This window comes from Falco peregrinus, chromosome 1 (assembly GCF_023634155.1).
Source record: "Falco peregrinus isolate bFalPer1 chromosome 1, bFalPer1.pri, whole genome shotgun sequence".
Lineage (NCBI taxonomy): Eukaryota > Metazoa > Chordata > Aves > Falconiformes > Falconidae > Falco > Falco peregrinus.
The window spans coordinates 53,320,095-53,337,131 of record NC_073721.1 but is presented as its reverse complement, the minus strand read 5'-3'; the positions used below and the strand labels follow the sequence as shown (position 1 = coordinate 53,337,131).

The 17,037-nt window shown below is 47.7% G+C and overlaps 1 protein-coding gene, 1 long non-coding RNA gene and 1 other non-coding gene across 5 annotated transcripts; 1 reads left to right on the top strand and 2 right to left on the bottom strand.

Annotated features, from left to right (window-relative positions):
* Window positions 1-868: 868 nt before the first annotated feature.
* Window positions 869-4,534, top strand: BLOC1S2 (biogenesis of lysosomal organelles complex 1 subunit 2). The gene is made up of 5 exons (XM_055794763.1): window positions 869-1,020; window positions 1,849-1,965; window positions 2,806-2,925; window positions 3,387-3,491; window positions 4,006-4,534. The coding sequence occupies exons 1-5, from the start codon at window positions 969-971 to the stop codon at window positions 4,035-4,037; spliced, it is 426 nt and encodes a 141-aa protein (XP_055650738.1). The 5' UTR covers window positions 869-968; the 3' UTR covers window positions 4,038-4,534.
* On the bottom strand, window positions 4,374-10,291 carry LOC114011367 (uncharacterized). 3 transcript variants are annotated; one of them, XR_008745610.1, is made up of 3 exons: window positions 9,681-10,291; window positions 8,492-8,648; window positions 4,374-4,959 (listed from the first exon to the last, which is right to left on the bottom strand). It is a non-coding gene; the product is annotated as an uncharacterized LOC114011367 (long non-coding RNA). The 3 variants fall into 3 exon arrangements; XR_008745608.1 differs by having other exon boundaries at window positions 8,492-8,591; XR_003553220.2 differs by lacking the exon at window positions 9,681-10,291 and having other exon boundaries at window positions 8,492-9,541.
* Window positions 8,012-8,096, bottom strand: LOC114011373 (small nucleolar RNA SNORD45). Its single transcript, XR_003553233.1, has one exon. It is a non-coding gene; the product is annotated as a small nucleolar RNA SNORD45 (small nucleolar RNA).
* Window positions 10,292-17,037: the final 6,746 nt, after the last annotated feature.

The following is a 17,037-nucleotide window of genomic DNA, read 5'->3' as shown; positions in this document are numbered from 1 at the left end:
CAGCATGTTGGAGATGCGTTTGAAGTCAGTACAGGGAACAAGTGCTTCTTATCAAGCAAGAACAGTTATACTTCTAGTAGCTTCTCAATGGAAGCTATTTGTAGAAACAACTTTTGCTTGATTAAAAAGTGAACAGCAGTGGTGTAAGGCAGCTCATGTGAGAAGAGTGAGAAATATATACTGTTGTACTGTAAAAAAACCCCACCACAGCAACTGAAACAATACCCCCCTCCCAAAATATATTTACTACTTCAAAGGAGGGGAGTAAACACCCCCCCCCTTTTTTTTTTTTAAATAAATATTTGTAGGCTTAGCAACGGCAAATCTTTTTAACAGACTTAATGCTTAGCTGCACTATCTATATATAGTGCTACTAACAGTATGGACTAAAAAAACCCTGTAGACATTGCTGTGGCAACTACAGCAACACTTAAGCACAGCTGCCCCAGGACAGAGTACAGCGTGTTGGCAGTTGTCTCCACACCACTAGCAAAAGCAGAGCTGTTTTTAAGCTGCATCAAGACCCTCAGGTGCAAGGGGACCGGGTAAGCCGAAGGAAAACGCCGTCAAACAGAAGGCTGGAGTCTCCCTGAGGGCCGGGCGAGCGACACCGCTTGGAACTGGTCTGCAGTGCGGAAGTGCTTCTGGTGCTCCTGCAATGGATGGTTCAGTCGTGGTGTTAGAGGGAAACGATGAAACCGGCACCGCAGCCACGCCAAGCGCAACCCGCGCTGCTTCTGTGCTGCCTCGCTGCCTTTTACACCTGGTGGAACGTAAACTCGTTTTTACACCGCGGTTTGTCTTTCTCCTGCCGCGATGAAAGCCGCTTACTCCTGCAGCTGACGCCAGCGCCCGCCCCGCCCCGTCCCGCCCGCAGGCGCGCATGCGGCCGGTCGGCGAGGGGCGGGGCCGCGGCCTTGCGCGGGGTCGAGGGCGGAAGCGGGCGCCGCGGGAGGGGGCCTGTTGCCATGGCGACCGCGACGGAGGGTCTGCTGGAGGCTGCCGCGCGGCCCGCCAAGCGTAAGGGGCCGGGGTCGGGGCCGGGGTCGGGGTCTCCAGGTAGGCCCTTGGCCGCTGGGCTGCGGCCCGCTCGCTGCTGCCGGCGCGACGAGGGGCGGGCCGGGCCGGGCCGGCGGAGCAGCGGCCGCCCCGCGGCGGGGGGAGTGCGGGCCGGTGCGGAGCGGGCCCATGGCGTCCTGCCTCTCGGCCGGCGGGCGGCTCCCCCGGAGCCCGGCGGAGGCTCGCCCCCGTGAGCCTGCCGACCCCCGCGCCGCCTGCCGGGAGCCGCGGCCTCGGGGCAGCTTCGCATTCCAGCTGGCACAAGCGGCCGGCGAAGGGAAGGGCGACCCGTCGGGCTGAGGGAGAGGGGCCGCGGGGAGCGGAGCAGAGGCAGCCGTGGCAGAAAGGGGCTTGCAGCAGAAAGGCGGCGGTTGTCGCTTTCCACAGGCGGGGACCTGTGGCCCCTCCTGAAACGGGCCGGGGGACGGTTCTTCTATTCTGAATCAGCGACTACAAATACACATCAGTAGCCTTGTGCCCGTCACCCAGAAGTGGTCCCCAGATTCCTTTCCTGTCGTTGAAGCATGGGAGATGGCTGATACTTGAAAGTGTGGTCTGGCCAGGTGCCTGTCTCCTCTTAAATGCTTCCTAAAGTCTTATTTTGAAATAATCTTGATGCTACTTAAGGAAGCCGCCTAGGTTTGTTACCCCTCAGTAGGGTAGACAACCTGTATGGGAAGCAGGTGTAGTCAATTTTAAGGGGAAAAAAACGGGCCCATGCAATCTTGATGGTGTGTTTCTGTACCTGCCAACTTTTCCCTAACCCTGTCATGCCTGTACCCTGATCAGAGGATCCCGCTGTTGAAACAGCAGAGGAAGCTAAGGAACCAGCAGAGGCAGACATCAATGAACTCTGTAAAGACATGTTCAACAAAATGGCCACTTATTTAACAGGTGAACTTACAGGTAAGGCACTGCAATACTGACCTGCGGGTAAGTTTTTATTTCTTTTCATTTTCTTATAAAGAAATCTGTTGTGTAGTTTGTCTAAACTATACCTATTTAGATCATATCCAGCAAGACTGGCTTTTCAGGTCTGGCATGTTGCTAGACGACTAACAACACTGGTATTAATCATATTAATTAAGTCCGGGAATAGCACAGATAATTCAGCGGGATATCATCAACTTAAAAATACTTCTTTTTAGTCTTGCAGAAGCTTGTGCATGGAAAACCAAACAAACAAAAGGGGTCTAGGTTAAGAAGGACTAGAAGAGAAGCACAGTAGAGAGTGGAACGCATGCAGCTATTTTGTCTCTGAGTGAGAGCAAGGATCATATGCGTGATTTCTAACATTCATGCTTTAGAATAAACTGCTGTGCAACATTAATGGGAGCAAAGTACACTGCTCAAGTTAGTGGATTCCATAGGCTCTAATTTCGAAAGCACTCCACAGCACTACTGATGTGCATGGACCTGAAGGGTTTATGGTACAGATTTCCAGTCTGGATTTGTGCTGTCAGCTTTGTAAACATAAGTGTTTAAATGACAGAATAAGAGTAGAAATGTGAGGAAACAGTAATTTTTTCTTTCAAATTGCAAGCGAATAGCTGTTCATCAGTCCAATTGATTTTTACAATTCACAAAACATTACCTCTCTTTTTGTAGAGCATTATACTAATACCTGTGATACTATTCTTGGTTATGTTCAGCTACTGGTTTGAAATCTCTTTGTCCTCTTGAAGAGTCTGCACCCAATTCAAACCACATCAACTTTTAATTAAAACAAACTCTGTTCTTTTTAAGCCACCAGTGAAGACTACAAACTCTTGGAAAACATGAATAAGCTGACTAGCTTGAAGTACCTAGAAATGAAAGATATTGCTATAAACATCAGTAGAAATCTGAAGGATTTAAATCAAAAATGTAAGTAGACCGAATAAGGTAGAGGTCTAACGAACAGTACAGTTGTTTGGGAAATGAAGCATCTGAGAGTCATATATTTCACTCTTTATTAGGGGATGAAGGAAAGAAAATGCACTGAAATAGATGTGCTGCTATACAGTACCGATCTTGTGTATTTCTTTACAGCTATACACATGATGTAGACTAGCATAAGAGAAAACACGTCTGAATTTATGTCCTGTTTTACCCCAGATTTTGGATCTGATGGAAAGTAACACCTCTTTTGATTCACATTGTATTGTTACTTGTAGCCAGTACATGGCTCTCAGTACTGACACTTGATTTTGGGGCGGGGGAAGGAAGGAGCTTTTAAATTGTTCTAATTGAAGAATGTAATGAAAAGTTCTTGTGTTTCAAGTGTGAATCATTCTTGGAAGTGAATTACTGAGAACTGACAGGTATGATTTTTCTCCTTTTTCAAGATGCTGCTCTTCAGCCATATCTGGAACAAATCAACCTAATTGAGGAACAGGTTGCAGCTCTGGAGCAGGCAGCTTATAAATTGGACGCATATTCCAAAAAACTTGGTAAATGTTGTCCTCTACTGTTACTACCTAGCAGCATAGTCCCTTGCAAGGGGATTTAAAAAGGCAAATCTCCTCTACTTAAATATGAGCTGCCAAGTTGCCTGTGCCGCTTTTGAGCAATGAACATCTTATGTGAAGTGTAAGTGTTGGGAAAAGATTAATATAACAAGTTTATGGAGGTGGACAAGTACAGGTGTTATTGAACTACAACTTATTAGTGAGGCTTGATTTGTCTTTTACAATATGCACTGACCCAAATTTTAAAGACAAATGTTTAATTCTGCAGATAGAGGGATTCATACAGTTCCACCAGGAACCCAAGTATTAGTTGTCTGACAAGCACCTGGCTCTTAAAAAAATTTATTGTACAATTATATTTGCCTAAATGCTGTAATAAAGTGTGACCCTGAGTGTTACTGTAAATTAACTTGAATTTTAAGATGTATAGCAGCTTACAGGATTCAAAGCTTTTACTTATCTAGTCCTAAAATATTGTTATTTTTTCCTTCTGCAGAAGCCAAGTACAAAAAACTGGAGAAACGATGAAATTACAACAATCTTTAAGTTGGATTTGTGCTATAAGTCAGACTGGTTTAAGTTGCACAACAGCAATTCTGTATGTTGACAAGGATTTGCTTCCAGCTAACATCAAGACTGGTAACTTCCGTCTACTGAATATAGTAGGCTGTATTCAGTAGACTGAATATTTTCCTTTTCTCAAGAGGTTCTGTTGCCTCAGTTTTCTGCAGTGAAAAGTAGAAACCTGTCCCTAACCCGTATGTTGATATTGGCTATCTGTGTGCAAGTCCTGTGTCCCACATGAAATACTCTATCTGGGAAATGCCCTCCATAATCTATAAAGAGTAGCAGCAGGACCTAAACTTCTTTTTTTTTTTTCTTCATTGAGCTCTGCATTGAGAGGATACCTGGGCCTCTGGAGTCACGAGCATGGTGTTGGAAACACTTCATTTTGATATCCACCTTTATCTGTTTGAAATAGAGAGATGAAGTACTATAAATTTGCAATAAAACAACTGGCTGCATTTGTCTCTCTGGAATCTCAAATTCCTGTTGGAAAGATTATGTAAGTTGTCTTCCCCCCGCCCAACCCCCCAAAGGGTCTGTTAATAAACTTCCAGTTAGTGGAGACCATGGAAGAGAACATTTTAAACTCTTTATCAAGTATTCCTGCAATTATATTCTCTGACTGGCATGTGAGCAGCAGCCTGAACAGTGGCCTGCTTGGTGATCTCTGATGTTGGGAAGTGGTACCACAACGTGGTAGACAGTCTAAAAGTCCTGTTTCTCTAGTGTTTCATGTATCTGTAGATGAAACCAAGAGCTTGACAGGATTCATCCAGACTCAGCAATGTTTTTAATAGTATCATCCTTTCTCTTTGCCGAGAATCACAGATGTTTGGCTGCTGATGTAAAAGCTTGAGGGTGCTGCTTGGAGCTCCTCTCTTCCCTGGAAAAATGAAGATTTTCATTATAACATATAGCACTTACATGTGGCTGGGAGCTTCATCCCTGATGCCCTGTAAGTCCCCTTCCCTGGCCTCTACCCATCTCTTAAGAACAGAAAATTTACAGGTTCACTTTGGGTTGGAAATGGTTCTGGATAGATGGACGTCATCTAGAGCTCCCCAGCCACCGAAATGCTTATCAGGACAGGTTGTTCTAGGACTGAAACAAGGCCACTGATCTTCCAGCCTAGTGATCTCTTTGATTACCAGCTCTTTCTGGGAAGATGGTGCTAGAGGGACAGAGTGGATGCTGGCGCACACAAAGGGGTTGTTTCCCCAGTGCAGGGATGCAGCTGGCCCTGCACTCTAGCTAGGTGCAGAGGCCAAGATGAAGGTGATGTGGTTTAACCCCGGCTGGCAACCAAGTCCCCATATAGCTGCTCACCCCCTCCCCACCCCAGTGGGATAGGGGAGAGAATCGTACGGGTAAGAATGAGAAAACTCATGGGTTACAATAAAGACAGTTTAAATAAGTAAAGCAGAAGCTGTGCAGGCAGGCAAATCAAAACAAGGAATCGACTGATTACTTTCCATCAGCAGGCAGGTTTTCAGCCATTTCCAGGAAAGCAGGGTTCCATCGTGTATAATACAAATGCCATAATTCCGAATGTCTACCCCTTCCTTCCCCTAGCTTTATATGCTGAGCATGATGTCATACGGTATGGGACATCCCTTTGGTCAGATGTCCCAGCTGTGTTCCCTCCCAGCTTCTGGTGCACCCCCAGCCTCCTTGCTGGTGGGGTGGGGTGAGGAGCAGAAAAGGCCTTGACTCTGTGAAAGCGCTGCTCAGCAATAACTAAAACACCCCTGAATTATCAACAGTTTCCAGCACAAATCGAAAATGTAGCACCATACCAGCTAGCACGAAGAAATTAACTCCAGCCCAGCCAAAACCAGCACAGAAAGGGTGACAGAATTGTATCCCAAGGAATTACAACAGAGAGCTGGCCATTTGCTGTCTAGAGAATTGTGATTGTCTCCATGTGATAAAAATAGTATCAAGCCCTAAGTGCCAGTGTCTTGTCCTATCACATGGCAGCAAGCCAAGTAAGTTCTGGCCACGGCAGATAATCTCCAAATCAAGTGTCGAACATAGAATGGAACACGGCGTGGACACAGTCCGTGCTCTAATGGCAGCACACTGCCGGTGAGTTACAAGTCCACGCCCCTTGTTGGATGAGGACTATATGCTCAGACCCTCAATGGGAGACAGACTCCACAGATCCACGCCGTGTTATCAAACTGGGTATATGGCAGCCCCGCTCTGTCTTGAGATGACTCCCAGTGTTAACGAAAAGTTCACATAGATGTGGGTGCCACTGGGCTCGCTTTAATCACAACTCAGAGCTGGGCCACCACCTCAGTGAGTGGCAAAGAATAAAGGGATGCAGCACAGCTTATATACACTTATAAAATCATTAGTCAATGTCCAAAGTTTTTTAGAAGTTTCCTTTGGTCTCGTCAGTTCTGCAAATCTATCACCTGTCCCAGTTGATTGACCACCTTGGTTCCAGTCTCTGCCTTGGTTCCAAGCTCCTCCTCGGATCGTGATCTTCTTTCTGCCTGCTTTAACTCACACACTCCTTCAAGCCCGCTTAGTCTTTGAACAAGCAATTCCTATTTACATACACCAATTTTTCTAAAAACACCTGCGTTTGGGAGCACTTGTGTCCACAAATTGGTCGTCTGTTGTTTCTCTGTTCTCCCACTGATCAACTGGACTGGGTTTTAAACCACCCTTGGACGAGGGCTACGCTAGGGACGAGGCCTGGTTCTGCCACTTAGCTGCTTTAGCACGTTACATTTCTTAATTCAAAATACATTTTCTTTAACAGACAATATGGAACAAAATGCTAAAACCCCAGGGTTTACAGCAAACAAAACCCCCTCCAAACCTTAAACATTGCCTCTGAACTGTTTCCTTTTCCATCCAATGGGTGGAAATTTCCTCAGTAATTGACAAGTGTACATGACCACCCAAGTGATCTGTGTTTACTGGGCACGAAAGCAAACAATACCTTTTCAGCTGGCATATGTATCCCAATATATATCCAAAGAAATTCCGTTAGTGTAACTTGCAAAGAGCTCTGGGATCTTACAGCCTTACCTGTAGTGCTCCTCTAGAGAACTGCAGAGCTGTGGACTCTCAGAAATACTGGGGCACAACTCCTGGCCTGCCTGAAACGTTCAGGAGGCTCTCAGATATCCAGGCAGCAGTAGAAACCATTCTGATTTTAGAGCAAGGCTGACTACAGTTGCAAGTTATCTTTTGCATGCTCATACCTGGAAGCCAAACCAGAACAGGCACACACACAGCAGAACGATTGCTCAGCACATCTATACCAACAGAGCTCTCCTAAAGTACACTTGGGAGTCATTCATACCACAAGTCAACATCTACAGTGGAACCTGGCCACAAGCTTTGACACAATGTCATTTTGGGGTCAAACTGACACACACCAAAAAATTAGTAAAACACGTCTCCTTCTCTGCCACATGAGGTATCATGCTCCTTCAGTTGAGCTGTAACTGTTACACTATTTCCCAAATGCAAAGCCAAAGAGAGAAAATACAACCACAGCATGCTCCTTAAAAAGCAAATCTGCACAGGCAACTGTTCATTGTGACCAAGGGAAGATGTGACCACGGCCCTTCAAACTTTCAGGAAGCCTAGGCGGGACTAAACAGTGCTTGCGAACAAAGAACATGCCTGCTTGTTAAGACAGGCTGGTTAAGTTTACCACCAAAACTCTACATCAGCATTTGCCAACCCTGTCCAGCTTTGGGTATCCAGAGCCGCACTCAGTTCACTTGAAAGCGTCTCCTAGTAGCAGCCAGTACTAAGCTCAGAGCTGTACCTCCCTGATGCCTACACGGAAGAAAACTCAAACTGTGCCTCCTTTCTCTTTAAGGTGCCTTAGAGCATGTGACAGGAATTTCATCCCACTGCCTGGAAAAGCTCCAAGGTTGTAGCTTAAGGGAACTGGAGTTCCCTGGGTCTCCAAGTAATTCTAGAGCTAAAGTGATGACAGCCATCAACTCTAGATCAGACGACACATGCCCGCACTCACCACTGACCCAGGGTGGCAACCTCCTTCTGTCCTACCCAAAGGTTTCAAACCCAACACACTGTCTTCCTACGGCAGGAAGCTACCTTATTTATAATTCGTAACACCATTAATGCGTTCCTTGAGACGGGACTACAGATACATTATGCAGACGACCATGCTGCTGTTTGGAAGCACCAGAGTTTTATGGTGAGAAATTTATTCTATAACTGAGCACGCCACAGTGAATAAGTAAGACTGAGTTGTGGTCCTTTTCCTCAAGGGAAAAGCACGCAGATCAATGACTTTGAACAGACAGGCAGAATTCTCAGAAAAAAGCAAACCCTAACTCTCAACAACAGAGGAGGTTATTCCTCTTAATAAAAGCACAGCTGCACTGAAAGAAGTCAACACTTAACGTACTCACCTGTCCTCCTCCCAAATGAAGGTGTATAGGCAACATGTTTCTCTGGAAATGATGTGCTCAGGGTACCAGGTTTTCTTACCCCATCCTTTCATGGTGTCACCTTTAAAAACCACCAAGAAAACAACAGTTCTGGTGTTGGCTTGGGAGATTCCCATGCCTGCGGGAAGTCAGGAATTCCACAGTAGTAAGTGCCTGTTTGGACACAGACCTTCCTGAGGTGCCCCCCGCCTCCAGACATCTCCCTGGACCCCAAGCAGCATGTACAGGTGCAGGGAGGAAAAGAACGCCAGGGAACAGGCCAGAGAAATTGGGGGGAGGCAGGTGGGGGGGGGCACAAAAACCTAAAAAGAGATGGATACAGATCAGGACAGAGATGTAAATGGAAAACCAGCAATGGGCTGCAGGACAGAGACAGGATGAAGAAAAGGGGAGAAGGAGAGGGAGCAGGACAAAAGCGGAGAGAGTAAAAGAGAAGGGAGCAGTAGAATGAGATATAAAGGCACAAGCTAAGAGGAAGCAGGGCGGAAGAACAGAACGGAGAGCTACAGGCAATCAAAACAGGATGGGTTTGGACAGCAAGGCTTGAGGAGGAGAAAGAAGAAGACAGATGTGTGATCAACTGACCGCAGCTGCTGTTCCTTGTTCCCCTGCCGGGAGGAGACATGAAAATTGGGAGTAAAGTTAAGCCCAGCAGAAGTGAGGGCTGGAGCAAAGGTGCTTTGAAGATTTGCTTTTACTGCTCATTCTCCTGCTCCAACTTGACTGCTAATCAATCGCACTCATTTCCCCAAGTTCAGCCTGTTAGGCCCGCGAAGGCAATGGCTGAGTGCTCTCCCCATCCTTACTGCGACTCGTGAGCTTTTTGTTCTATTTTGCCTCCCCTGTCCAGCGGAGGAGGGGGAGCGGGAAAAGCAGCTTCGGTCCAGCCCGGGTCACCCCCCCCACACACACACACAAAATCACAGCGGCACAGGGAAGGGGAGGGGGCGCAGAGGAGGGGCAGGGGCGCCTGGGGCACACAAGAGAGGAGACAGGGTCCCACGGACCCGGACTCACCACAGCTCTCGCTTTTGGCACCGCTGTGAAAATGTGACAGTTCAGACGCATCTTTCCCCCTCTCTCCTCCCTCCCTCCCGCAGAACGCCGGCCGCTCGGCTCCCCCCCCCCCGGTAACCCCCGGGTGTCTCACAGCTCTTCCTCGCAAGACGCGGCCTCCCGGACGCGGCGCGTCGCTCCCTCCCGCGCCGGGGCCACCCCAGGCTGTGGGTGACACACGGACCCCGCGGGTGACACACGGACCCCGCTGTGCACGCTGGCACCCGGCTGCTGCGGGCTGCGGGGCTGGTGCCCCCCTCCGCAGGGCCTGGCCCTCTGTGCCCGCAGCAGGAGGCAGCTGCTGCCCGCCTGCCCCCGGGTTCCTTCTCCTTCGCCTCTCCCCGGCCGGCCCAGCTCCTGCCCACCGCCGGGCCGTGCCCCCGCTCCCCTCCCGCACCCGCACCCGCACCGCGGGGGGCGAGGCCGGGCAGGAACAAACCCCGCCAGCCCGAGGCGGCGCAGCCCACGGCATCCCCGGGGGGGGGAACAGCCCGCGGCGGCTTCAGCGCGGCCCCCGGCAAAGGGACAGAAGCACAAGTGACCGCGACCGGTGCCGCTCGGCCCTGGCCGGAGCCGCTCCTGCCGCAAGCCCTTCCCGAGCGGCAGCGGGGGGCCGGCTGGCCGGGCAGCGTCTGGGCACCTGGGGCTGTGGCCCGGCTGCGGGGGAGATGCTGCAGCGGGGGGCAGCGGCACGGGGCGAGCGGGGCCGCGGGGGGCGGCCTCCTGCTTCCCCGCCTCCCTCCCCTCAGCCCCCGGCCATGGCTCGCCGCCAGCGGACCGGGAGGCAGCAGCGGGCCCGCGGCACCACCCCGCAGGCAGCGCGGGATCGCGATGCCGTTAACAACTGCCGGCAGCGCCGAGGGGGACGCGCCACCGCGCATGCGCGGCGTCAGGGCTGCAGTACCGACGCTTGGCCGCCAGGTGGTATTGCCGGATCAAATAATAAAAAATCGTGCTTCCTTAATAGCTTTTAATCTGAGGAGTCATTCTACCTTACATTGAAAGGTACAATGGAAGAGGTCATGGTACATTGAAAGAGGTCACAGACGTTCACCCTTTTCACGGAAAGCTATTTAGAAAGTCTGATGTTGGACCCTTTCAGCTGATGCCTGGATTAACTGAGTTCATTAAGAAATGTTTAACCAACCCATCTGCGCTGATAAATCAAATATCCTTCTTGCCAAGTCCTTGTGAAATATTAGATAGGCTGTGCAATGTGTCTCGTATGTTCCAATTTATACTTGTTTTACTTCTAGCGGCTGTGCTGTCTGAGCTATTGTGCATCCTTAGCCTTAGCGCTACTGGGAGAGTTACTTAATAACGCTATTTGAAGCCACGTAGGGGAGTACTTATTTTTTACTGACAATTTTTCATTGCAACATCATATATTTCACACCTTTAGGTGGGGAAAATAAATGACAGTTTACGTTCTCCTTTTTCCACTATTCAAAATGAGTTGAAGTCAAAGGATAGGGGAGACCTTTCATGTCTATGAGAGGGAATGCATTAGGCACCATCATTTCCAGAGCAGGTGATATGTGCAGGAGAAGGTGATGGCTGGGAGGAAGGAATGATCTACCTCTCATCCTTAAGGGAGGCAAGGAAGAGAGCTGCAGCAGAAGTGCTCCCACGCATGAAACCCTAGGGGGAGTAGACTGGAAGAACTTGTTACATGCTTTGGCGGTGGGATGGGGGTGAGAAAATCAAAACCTTCATTCAGACAGGTGCCACCACTTCACAGAGAAATTGGGGGGAGGCAGGCGGGGGTGCACATGTATTTTACTTTAATTGAGTGTACTCTGGCTTTGATTCATTGACAAGTTCATCGTTTATATTACCTTCCAAGCCACTGCTCATATATCCTGCCAGGAAAGCACTGTCTGTTATTCTGCCACCCAGGAACTGCTTGTGAGCTCATACAAGTTCTTGTTCCTCATGGGATGCAGGTCATGTATCAGTCCACCATTTGCTTCCAGAGCATTTCATGGCTGATTTCCACCACGACAGGTAGAAAAGATGTCCCAGAAATTTCCCCTCAATCCTGCAAATTCTCATTTTCCCTCTGTCACTATGTGGCTGGTATAGGCCCTCACACAGGGAATGACTTGGGGTCTTTGGCCAAGGCAACCACCAGTCTTCCCTGTCTCACCTGTCTGTGTCCTTGTACCCTGCAGACCCCCTGCACGCACACCAGCTAGCTGTTTGGCACTGAATTCTACAGAGAAAGGACCCTCCCAGGCAGTGCCCTCCACCCTGTCCTGGGTTCTCTGCACTTCTGTATGACCTGCAGTATATTAAACACATTTCCCTCACTTTCTTCAGTTTTCTGACACAGCCCATCTTTCTCAAAGTATTCTACACTTCCTCAGTTACCATGTAGAGTAGGAAAACATGATTTACACTTTTACTGCACATGCTGTATTTTGGCATGGTTAGGAGAAAAGCCCGAGTGACAGATACTAGTTACAAATGCCTGTACTTGAAATCAAAATGCTGTTGGCTTCTGCAATTTTCTCTATTCAAAAACCAGCCTCCCCAATGATAAGAAAATACGTAAATCCATCAGTTGGAAACCTGTCTGGAAGACTAGCCTGATGAGAAGAAAGACAGTAGTGTCTTCTCCTGCAGACACCTGTGTTGTGTCGCACTAGGGGTTTCTTGCATGATACTGAGGAAATTGCTAGAGCCTGACTTTCTGCAAAATTGACAGGGAGATAGTGTCACCACGGTGAAAAATCCTCTTCTACCACCATCCTCCTGCTAGAACAGTCTAGCGCTGGCTGTGCCACTGTAGTGCAGTCACTTCTTGTAGCTGTGCTGCTTCTTTGATTTCCTTCTTTATCGTCCCAAGCCACTCTGCTGCCTCCGCTGCCTCTGCGCCTGGCAGGACTGAAAGACATAGTGAAGGCATATGTTATACCACTTGGCATCAGCACTATTTTTTTCTTCACCTTTTAAAGGCATAATTTCTCATATGTTTTCCTTATCACTGACATTACCTGTATCATGAAGTGTAGCCAAAGGTTTTGTAATTTCATGATTGCTGAATTTTTCTTGAATTTTAAATTGTCAGTTGGTGAATCTTTCCATTGTCACTTTTCTTTATGGCATTCACCATTTTCAGAACATACAGACTATCAGCAAGTTACATGTTTCCATGATCTTCTGCAATGATGATAAGCAAATTTTTAAAGTTGCTGAATGCCTCTAGTTAAGGCCCAAGTTTCAGCAGGTCTGTGTTCAGGTCCTGTTTGTACTGCAGATTCCCTGCTCAGACTTTGGCAAAGGTATGGTGGGCACTCTGCCCCATGATGGTGGTCTTATAGCTGGGGACAGCTGATAAAGTTGCCCCTTCACTCCTTTATATCGCAGTGCCTGGACCTTTTAGATGGTCTTCTGTACACGGCAGTTGTTCTGCAGCTGGTTCAGGAGGAGCCTCGCCACCCATGCAGGCAGCTGGGAGCAGCAATCTCGGGAGCTCTGCCAGGCTCAGAAATTTGGCAGCCCCCACTACCATGCCTCTCTTCAGCATGTATAGCTCTGGGACTGACTTTTCCCATTTCCTGACTTTTTTCTGCCTGGCTTGGGGAAGCACCGGCTCTTTCTTGATGCTGACCATAGCCTAGAGCTAAGCACCTTGGCTTTATTTGAAGATGACGGGGTACAGCAGCGACAAAGTAACTTAGTGTTGGTGGAGTCACAGGAGGGCTGTTACCAACTTAATTTCCTTGGCCCTTTGGTGACAAAGCAAGTCTATTTGCCACGTATTGCAAATGACTGATGAGCTTCATTGGCTTCATCCTTTTTCAGCTGAGTTATGTCTGAGGTCCAGTGAGTTCATATATAAATATTTAACCAAGCTTTTTGAGCTAGCTGGTCAAATGTCATTTCTGCGATCTGAAAACTAATTATGTGATTTGTATCTTATCTGTAGTACTACCTGTGTGGCATGTTATTAATATAGGTGTTATACTAATTGTTGAATGCTGAAGTTATCACTCAACCTTAATACCTGCTGACCACAGCAGATCCTTTGTCAAATTGCTGCCAGAAATAAGGCAGAGGTTGATACTGTGATTTTCTACAAGACACCAAGGAAAGCCTATCTAAAAATAGTAAAGAGTTGAGTAGCTGAGATGCTGTTATTCACAGCAGAACAGGCAAGATGATTTCCACAGGCTACTCTGCTAAGCTGTTGCGCTGGTCTCAGTTGAGGTAGCATTGATTTTCTTCGTGCTAGCTGGTATGGGGCTACATTTTGGATTTGTGCTGGAAACAGTGTTGATAATTCAAGGGTATTTTAGTTATTGCTGAGCAGCGCTAACAGAGTCAAGGCCTTTTCTGCTCCTCACCCCACCCCACCAGCGAGCAGGCTGGGGGTGCACCAGAAGCTGGGAGGGGGCATGGCTGGGACAGCTGACCCCAACTGCCCCAAGGGATACCATGCGATGCCACGCTCAGCATATTAACTAGGGGGAAAGCTGGCTGGGAGCCACTGCTCAGCGACTGGCTGGGCATTGGTCGGTTGGTGGTAAGCAATGGTTTTTACATCACTTGTCTAAGGTTTCATTCCTCTAGGCATGGTTTGGGATTTTTATTTATTTTCCTCTTCTTCATCGTCATCATCATCATCATTGTAATCAGTTTCTTGCATTTTTTTTTTCAATTATTGAACTATTCTTATGAGTTTTCTCCCTTTTGCTCTTCCACTTCTCTTCCTCCCCATCCCACTGCACGGGGCATGAGCAAGCAGCTGTGTGGTGCTTAGTTGCTGGCTGGGGTTAAACCACAACACCTGCTCCATGAAAATGTCCAGTGAAATGTCACATTATAACATAAGGACATAGGAGCCTGAGGATGGATGTACTGGATCATGACAGTAGTTAAGCCAGCACAGACTTCTGTCCAACAGTGGCTTAAAAATGAGTTCCCAAGGAACAGAATAAAAGCATGGCAACCACAGAGGAATATGCTTTCAGGCTGCTCCAGTCTCCAGTGATTTCTGAGCCATTGGTGGTATCTTTGTGTCTGATTACCCTCAAATAATTTTTCTCCCATGAATTTGCCCTGTTGCTTTTTGTACACATACATCTTGCAAAATGGTGTTCCATAGCTCAAGGGCATGGTGTGTGAAGAACCATCTACTTTTGCCTGTTTAAAACCTGCCAGTTGCTATTTTCGTGCTCTATAGCTCTATGCAGGAAGAGAATATGAGCAGTCATTCCCTTCTCACCTTCTCCAAACCCTTCAGTTTAACAGGTATCTGCTATATCCACTCCATTCATATCTTTTCCAGACCAGAGAGACCTAGTCCATTTAAAGAGTCCTTCCAGATTTTAAGTCATCCTAAGGGCCTTATGCTAAGGCTTTTCAAGGTCTACTCCATCCTTTTGGAATTGCAGCTTCACACAGAATTCCAGTTAAAAGTCCACCATAGGCTTATATGGTGGTGTAAAGAGGTGCCCTTTTTGTTCTCTGTTCCTTTTCTAATAATGCCTAATGTTTGCTTCGCTTTTTTTGGGCATCCTACTTGCCATAGAGCCCCCTTCATATCCAGCCCAGGGTGGAGGAAAAAATAATGAATAAAAACTCTGACATGGTCTCTTCTTCCATGTTCTCAATCTCCCAAAAGCCCAAAGGGTACCAGATGTTCTCTAGAAGCACTGGCAGATTTCCAGGCTTCATCACTTGTAGAGCCTCTTGCATTTGTCTGTCCAGGGGCTGCACTCCACAGCAGCAGGAAGGCGGAGCTGCCACAACACACTCCTTTTGCCGGTCTTGTTTCTCCCAGCCACCTTCCAGCCTCACCCTAGCAAGGGGAAAGTGTAGAAAGGCTTTCTCCTTGTAAAGGCTAGGGAAAGATGGAAAATTTGGCCTATGTAAAGAGGCGCTCGTGGTGCTGATACTTTCGCAGAGTCTTGCAGGTGCTTCTTGTGAATGTGAACTGTATCAGGATGGGTCTTTCATACACCAATAAGTCTTTCATACCCAAATAATTCCTCTCTTTCTGGCATTGAAAGTGACCCAAGGTCTTTGGCAGTTATATCTCTTTCCAGTGAAACACACAGAACCCTCCAAACAGGTTCTGGCTTTATCCCAACACCATTCTGAAGCCCTTCAATGATTATGCAAGTAACTAGATAAATAATAGAAAAGCCATGTCCAGACATGGGAGCGATGCTGCGAGCAAAGCCCTGTTTTTCCAGTTCACTGGGCTTTACAGCAGCTGTTCACCCTCAAGGCTGCCAATACAGAAGTTCCAGACACCTTATCTCCAAATGTAAAGGGAAGGAACATGCAAGCAACTTGAGTTTTTCTTTGATAATGATAAAACTGACTGTTGTCAGTGATTTAATCATCCCTTCAAACATGGCCTAGAAAGCTCCTCTCAATTTCATTCCTCTGCCCACTTCTGGTTTTAAATACCTTTGGTGCATAGTATTCAGAGCAGTGCCTTTTGTACCATGGTTTGCAGAATTTGTTGCTGATAAAGAACATCGTTAGGATCAGGAGGGATGCACAGGGAATCAGAGTCATCTGCATCAAAAGAGATCCCTAAGTCAGACATGGAAATCTGTACAAGTCTCCTGAGGCTCCTTTTGTAGTCAAGGGAAACAAATAAACCTCTCCAATGACTGACTCATTTCACAGTAAAAAAAGTCAGACAACTGGCTCTCTGGAAGCATCAGTGTTTCTCCACTAACAAGGCAGACTAGCTGATTTGTACACCTACATTTTTCATATCTAAATTTAGATGGGAATTGTTTTTTTCTCACTGCTGTAGAATCTGCTAGTCCTCAGCTAACTGTGCCAGACATAAGATCTGTCCATCCTTTAAATGCCATTTTGAGAGCTCAGTGGAAAACAAAGTCTGGTGTCCACAGTATACCTGGCTGGTTTTGTAGACATGAAGGTACAGATGTGAGCACTCAAATGAAGCATCATTTTGGCCATGTATCTCAAAAGATGTAATGTGTTGGCAGGTGGCAGAGCCTGTGTCGCTGGCTTGGAGTGACTGAAATGGTCCCTGATGTGGTCTTTTGTGTGGGATCTGTCTGACAGCTCCCTCTCTACTGTGTGGGAAGAAATAGGCACTGCTGGAGGACACTGACACCCATTTAATGCTCACCCACTATCAACAGGTGCTAGACAGAGGCCTGGATGTCTGACATGAAGAGTGGGGGAGTGGTCAGTGTAACCAGAACCCATGGGGTGCTGGGCTTTTCTGTGGAGCAGGATCTACACAGGGAGCATAGAAATGGGGACTTCCCAGCCCTGCTGGGGAATCTTGGGTTGTAAAACACAAAGCTTCTCAACCACAGAGGCAGGGGGGAAGGCAAGAAAAATAAAGGGGGGGCGGGGGTGGCGCGGAGCGGAGACAAGCTGTTTCAAACAGAGCTGTCCAGGTAAATTTTGCTACAGAGCAACTCCGTTTGATCCGCTCCATTTTT